Genomic DNA, 7,500 nt, shown 5'->3' with positions numbered 1-7,500 from the left:
GGTTTCACAGACAATGCTTAAGCTAGTCCTAGACTAAAATGCATGTTTGAGCTGTTTTAACTGAAAGAATCTTGCACTGACAAATCTTAAAATATGTCAGTGGCATTGTTTTGTCTCAAGATGCACACCAGTAATGTTTTTTTCTTGGACACGTTTATAAAAGTTACTTAAATGTCCTAATTGAACTAAGGACTAATCCTGGCTTAGTCTAAGCCCTGTCTGTGAAACCGGGCCTAAATCTTGCAATTCTGACTTTATAACACACAAATGTGACTTTATATCAAAATGATGTGATTAGTTAGCAGCTTACGAGTTAACATTCACTGCATACATTTGAGCAGTTATAGCATTAGCTATTAAACATCATTATTCAAAATACTACTCACACGTATCAAACTCAGCATTCCTGAACATGTGCTTTCTGCAGCTAGCGCTAATTGTTTGGGTCAGCGATAAACTCTTTATACTCGGCTAAAGAAATAACTTTTTTTTAAAGAATTTACCCAGACAACAAGATTTTCCAGGACATTTAACATTTTCTCTCATTTTCCATGTGTTTTCCAGGACTGGAAAATTTGTTATCAATTTTCCACGTTTTCAAGATTTTCCAGGATGAGTGGGAACCCTGTATCACGGTTATCAATATTATCACGGTTATCAATATTATCACGGTTTTGTTCAAATTAGGGATCGACCGATATGGATTTTTTAGTGCCGATGCCCGGGCGGTGTGTTTGGGGATCATAGTCATGCTGAAAGACCCAGCCACGTTCCATCTTCAATGCCCTTTTTTTTATCAGCCTTAGCCGATGAGCGATACGGGCCGCCGATTTTCTGGAACCGATATTTGGAGCCGATACTGCTTTTGCTCCCTCAATTTACAACATAAAAATGACACAATGATCATGATGATAACAATTTAAAATTTAAAAAAAGGAACATTTATTGGACTAAAAAAAAACTATATTTAACAAATAGTAAAAACAGGTGAGGTAGAACAAGAAAGAAAAGAGTTCAGTGGTGAAACTAAATTCTGAAAATAAATATTTAAGCATAAATAAAATAATTACACTATTGCGCACAGTATCAACAAGCAAGCATCATAATAAAGTGCACACTGACTGTACTATACTTAAAACTTTTATACTTTTAAAACTATTTACAACCTAGTCATTTAATGCTTAGGTGCACTTAACTTAATCTCTTGAAAAAAATATCGGCGAACGCAGCAGCCTTGTATCGGCATAAAAATCGCAAATATCTGCCCGATATATCGGTCTAACACTAGTTCAAATGAGATGAAAGTGTTCAAAAAGAACAGATGCACACACTTAAAACATTTCAACAAGTTTTATATTTGAAAATCAACAAACAACAAATAAATAAATAAAGCAGCTCTATGCACTTTTTTAAGCTAGATTCTATTCAGCGGGATTTCCTTCCTTATAATGGCCTTCGTCAATAGCAACGCATACATAATAATAATTTGTCGTAAATATAATCTCTAATATTATCTCTGTAAATATATTCTCAAGCAATATTCTCATCAGCTATGACGCATTTAAATCTAGCATATTTTGTGTAAGTATCCTAGTGAAATAATGCATATCCATATTTCCATATGATTTGACAGTTTATTTGATTAAATATCAAAATGTGTGCATCATACCTGACACCTAGATGAACACTTTACAGTCAGTTTTATGACTGTCATTCTCTTCAAATGCTAGTGAAGTTTGAAACGTGTATAACGTTACCAATGTTGTGTGTAACTTTAGAGACGGTCCCTAAATTCGCCAGGCGTTATGCCAGTCATATCAGATGCGCTGATGTGGTTCTGCTGTGTTTTTTTTTTTTTTTTTTTTTTTTTGTCCAGTGTTTTCTGACTGGACAAGATTTACAAACATATAAATGGTTTAAAATGTTCTCTGAGATCGCGCACTGACTGTGTGTATAGAACAAACATATAAATGGTTTAAAATGTTCTCTGAGATCGCGCACTGACTGTGTGTATAGAACAAACATATAAATGGTTTAAAATGTTCTCTGAGATCGCGCACTGACTGTGCGTTATATAACAAACATATAAATGGTTTAAAATGTTCTCTGAGATCGCGCACTGACTGTGCGTTATATAACAAACATATAAATGGTTTAAAATGTTCTCTGAGATCGCGCACTGACTGTGTGTATAGAACAAACATATAAATGGTGTAAAATGTTCTCTGAGATCGCGCACTGACTGTGTGTATAGAACAAACATATAAATGGTGTAAAATGTTCTCTGAGATCGCGCACTGACTGTGTGTATAGAACAAACATATAAATGGTGTAAAATGTTCTCTGAGATCGCGCACTGACTGTGCGTTATATAACAAACATATAAATGGTTTAAAATGTTCTCTGAGATCGCGCACTGACTGTGCGTTATATAACAAACATATAAATGGTGTAAAATGTTCTCTGAGATCGCGCACTGACTGTGCGTTATATAACAAACATATAAATGGTTTATATGTTTTCGAGTTTTCACAATCATGATAATCACACACGGTTTTAAATGATAATTAAATTTTATACGATATTACTAACAAAAAAAAAATTCTTTTCTGTGCCAGATTAACTGAGACTTGTTACAGCACTTGCATATTGTTGATATTGTTGCCCTTGACTGCTCTAGCTGCTTCTATTGCCCTCATTTGTAAGTCGCTTTGGATAAAAGCGTCTGCTAAATGACTAAATGTAACCGTCACTAAATTTTATCGTGGTTTATCGTGAAACCGGTTATGGTTTCATCCGTACCTGGAGGCAGTGCTGGATCTTGTGGAAGACCCACTCGCGGCAGTAGAAGCGCTTGCCCTTCAGCAGGCTGGTCTGGGCCATGATCTGTGTCCTGCGGGTCAAGAGGGACGCTCAGATTGCAGCGGGCATGCTCAAACCCTCAGAGGGCGTCTGCGCAAACACCCGTCCATCATCATACCGATGAGTTTGAGTGGCCGCTCCTCCTGTGGACGAATGCAGAACTGGACCCGGGAGGCGATGGGGTTGAATGATGGGGGCGTTTCAGACCCTACACACTGAGGTCTCCATCAACTCTGGCCATGACAGTGTGTGTGTCATAGTGCGGCTCTAACGGGCTGATGAAACACCCTGAAATAAACACACACACACACACACTCACAATTAGAGCCAACACGCACTGAACAATGGGGCTAGCAAACTAGGGCTGTCAAAATTGCTCAAAAATGACATTCTCCAAAAAAAAAAAAAAAAAAACATTTTGTCAATAACAGGACATATTAAAGGGTTAGTTCACCCAAAATGAAAATTCTGTCATTAATTCCTCACCCTCACGTCGTTCGAGACCCGTCAGACCTCCGTTCATCTTCAGACACAAATGAAGATATTTTAGTGTAAAGCTGATGCTGAGAAAGGCTTCAGATAGGCCTCCATTGGCATTCAGTACATTTACACTCACAAGACCCATAAAAGGCTCTCAAAACATCGTTACAAAGTCCATCTCACCACAGTGGCTCTACAATAATCTTACGATGCGACGACAATAGTTTTTGTGCGCAAAAAAAATCTAAATAACACCTTTATCCAACTTGTTCTTGTCTTCCGTGTGCGCCTCCACGACGCATGCGTGAGAATATGAGCAGATCCGGCGTTCGGACACATGACCCAGAAGAGATTTGTTTACGAGCAGAGGAAGACGCGCGTGTCTCAGCTGATGAATTCTACATTGATCGTGCTTTAGGTCTCGGCGTAGTTCTCAAAATGGGGTTAAAGTGAGCATTTCATGAATTCCCGAACCCCGGCGCTACGTCATATTCTCGCGCATGCGTCGTGGAGGCACACGCGGAAGGCAATAACAAGCTGGACAAAAGTGTTATTTTGATTTTTTTTTGCGCACAAAAACTATTGTCGTCGCATCGTAAGATTATTGTAGAGTCACTGTGGTGAGATGGACTTTGTAACGATGTTTTGAGAGCCTTTTATCCGTCTTGTGAGTGTAAATGTACTGAATGCCAATGGAGGCCTATCTGAAGCCTTTCTCAGCATCAGCTTTACACTAAAATATCTTCATTTGTGTCTGAAGATGAACGGAGGTCTGACGGGTCTCGAACGACGTGAGGGTGAGGAATTAATGACAGAATTTTCATTTTTGGGTGAACTAACCCTTTAATACAAAGGGATTTTTGAGAATTTTTGTCAATTTAGATCATCGATAGGTCTCAAAAACGAGTACTCGAGTAATTGGGTACGTCAAAAATGACGTTTGAATATTCTCTAAAAAACAAAAAAACGTTTTGTCAATAACAGGACATATTAATACAAAGTAGGGATGGGAATTTTTTGTCAATTTCTCATTTCGATAGGTCTCAAAAACGAGTACTCAAGTAATTGGGGGCGGGGCTTGTGTGGGGGGCGGGGCATCTCCCACTTCAAAAGATTCATTTTCATCATAGCTACACTTCAACTATGAAAAAAAAAAATCCAAAAAAATCACATTGTCAGATTTTTAAAGAATTTATTTGCAAATGATGGTGGAAAATAAGTATTTGGTCAATAACAAAAGTTCATCTCAATACTTTGTTGGCAATGACAGAGGTCAAGCGTTTTCTGTAAGTCTCCACAGGTTTTTCCACACTGTTGCTGGTAGTTTGGCCCATTCCTCATGCAGATCTCCTCTAGAGCAGGGATGTTTTGGGGCTGTCGCTGGGCATAGGGCTGGGCGATATGGAGCAAAAAATATATCTCGATATACAATATATATCTTGATATCTTTACAGGAAAAATAACCCCCCAAAAACTACTGCAAAAACAAATATGCCAAATACCACAAAGTCTTTTTTTTTATTGAAGTGCAAAGAGGTAGGCAGTTCATGTAGGAACAAAGTAGTGATGCAACAATACAGTAAGTCCACAGTTCAATACACACCTGTTTTTTTTTACCGCGGTTTTCGGTTCGGTTCGGTTCGGTTCTGATGGCTAGTCGCATCAGATTTTTGCTATTCTATTCTTAGCCGAACAGCAAGAGCTTAAGGAGGAAAAAAATACTATTTTTTTTATTGCAATACTCTTTCTTTATTTTACTTAAAAGACTTGAAAAACCTTACTTAAACTTTACTTTTAAAAAACCTTGTACACATTCCTAGTGTACTGTATAATATAAAATAAATATATATTTATAAAGATTTACACTGGCAGCTCAGAGCTGTACAGCAGCATATTAGTATAAAATTGAATTAATAAATGTAAAAATAAAACACTACATAGACTTCCCTATAAAATATACATTGATTCTTATTAAAGCTACTGTATTAGTTTTTCAGTCAAGAGCCGTGAGTGATTTTGTCTTTGTCTTTTGTTATTTTATTAACCACTAAAGGAATAGTTCACTCAAATGAAAATTCTGTCATTGATTACTCGCGCTCAAGTTGTTTTAAACCTGAATAAAGTTCTTTCTTCTGTTGGACATAACATATATTTTGAAGAATATTGGAAACCAAACAGTTGCTGGTCCCCATTGTAGGAAATAATAATATGGATGTCAATCGCTACCATCAGCTGTTCAACAGAAGAAATTAATACAGGTTTGGAACAGCATTAGAGTGAGTAAATAATGACATCATTTTAGAGTGAACTGTCCCTTTAAGGACAAGCGGCAGCGTGTTCACTATAGGCTGCGCCGCTGTCAATTAAAGACTTTCACGCATCTAATACAGACACACGCCGATTTTACTTTAACTTTAGACATAACCGACTGCGTTTATGTTAACCTTGTGTGTATTTGACAGTATTAGCGCAGTAAGATTTAGTCCACTTGTTTGACAGGCTTTTAGTGCGCGCGCTCGGGAAAGCGCATGGTGCCCTACGCGCAAGGCTTTAAAACGCATGCAAATAATGAATTCTCATTCAAAAATAAAACAACTCAAATCAAGGGCATAGCAAGTAACCTTCTCCAGCAAGCAAGCCGCTCTCTCTCCGTAGTGTACAGTCGCGGGAGTTCTTGTCTCGCAAAGTAATGCTGCCTAGGTAAACTGCATCTTGGATCAAGTGTTTGAGAACCAACTGTCGGCATTCATGGCAGTAGACATCTGTCTGCTGTTCGTCCGACGCCTTAACCGAAGTATCTCCATATAACGGAGCCAGTTGTTTTTAAGACGAGTTCCATAGCCTCCGAGCTGGTTGCGGACGCCGCCATGACAACACGCGAGGGGAGGGGGAACAAAAGCAAGGAGGCGGGGGGGCGAGCACAGCACAGAGAAGGCAAACAAAGCAAAGTGGCGGAATCAGAATTAAATATAAACAATATATCGATATATACGATATGTCAAAATCCATATCGTGTTTAAAAAATATCTCTATATATTTTGAATATCGAGATATCGCCCACCCCTAGCTGGGCAACACAGATTTTCAACTCCCTCCAAAGATTTTCTATGGGGTTGAGATCTGGAGACTGGCTAGGCCACTCCAGGACCTTGAAATGCTTCTTATGAAGCCACTCCATCGTTGCCCGGGCGGTGTGTTTGGGGATCATAGTCATGCTGAAAGACCCAGCCACGTTTCATCTTCAATGCCCTTGCTGATGGAAGGAGGTTTTTACTCAAGGCCCCATTCATTCTTTCCTTTACACGGATCAGTCGCCCTGGTCCCTTTGCAGAAAAACAGCCCCAAAGCATGATGCCCCCCCCCATAATTCATTATTTTCCACCATAATTTGCAAATAAATTATTTAAAAATCAGACAATGTGATTTTCTGGATTTTTTTTCTCATTCTGTCTTTCATAGTTGAAGTGTAGCTATGATGAAAATTACAGAACTTGCACAATTGGTGGCTGACTAAATACTTTTTTGCCCCACTGTATATAAATGTAATATATATAAGTATACATTTATTTAACCATTTAACTTTTTTTATTTTTTTTTATTTATGATGATAATCATTATAAGTAAATAATACATAAACATTTAAAGGCTGTATGCTGTTTAAAAGCAAACATTGTTTATAAAAAAAAGATCAAGTGAAAAGTAATCAACCATTTAAGCATAATGATTATTAGTAGTAGAGACGTATTATTATTACATAGAGCCGGGGCTAAATCTACTGTAGGCTACAATAGTAGCCTAATATATTCTGTCAATACATTTTTTTTTAAACCGAACTTTTATTTTGACGTGTTGCCCTTAAGTGTCTGTGTTCATCATATGACAGTTCTCTCAAATGAAACTGTAAATTCTCATGAAGTCCATCATTTCTTTGTAATTGCTTTGGTCTTTTCGCTGCTTATACCGAGGAAAGATAGGAGAGCTCTGGCTAGCTTTAGCCGTTTCACCTTTACTAACTTTAGCTTCTTCAAACTGGGCATGTTCCGCGGGGTGATGGAGTTTAAGTGTCTAATTAGGTTTGTCGTGTTGTGCTTTTTTTCCTGGTGGTTCCCCCCGCGGTTTATTTTAACCTTACAAGTTTTAAAAATTACATTTTAAAAA

General features: G+C 37.9%; 1 protein-coding gene across 3 annotated transcripts in view; it reads right to left on the bottom strand.

Moving 5' to 3' along the window:
- Positions 1–7,500, bottom strand: part of ankrd50 (ankyrin repeat domain 50) — a 62,347-nt gene that overhangs the window by 50,135 nt on the left and 4,712 nt on the right. For 2 of the 3 annotated variants that reach the window (XR_013818183.1, XM_079839016.1), the window contains exon 2: positions 2,803–3,150. Coding sequence is in view for 2 of the 3 variants with exons in the window: in XM_079839016.1 (XP_079695142.1) it covers positions 2,803–2,883 (81 nt within the window). In the remaining variant the exon portion in view is untranslated. The remainder of the gene's footprint in view (positions 1–2,802; positions 3,151–7,500) is intronic. The other variant, XM_079839015.1, reaches the window with a different exon arrangement.

The sequence above is a fragment of the Gobio gobio genome, assembly GCF_949357685.1.
Source record: "Gobio gobio genome assembly, chromosome: 16".
Classification (NCBI taxonomy): Eukaryota; Metazoa; Chordata; class Actinopteri; order Cypriniformes; family Gobionidae; genus Gobio; species Gobio gobio.
This window is presented reverse-complemented; position numbering and strand designations above follow the sequence as displayed.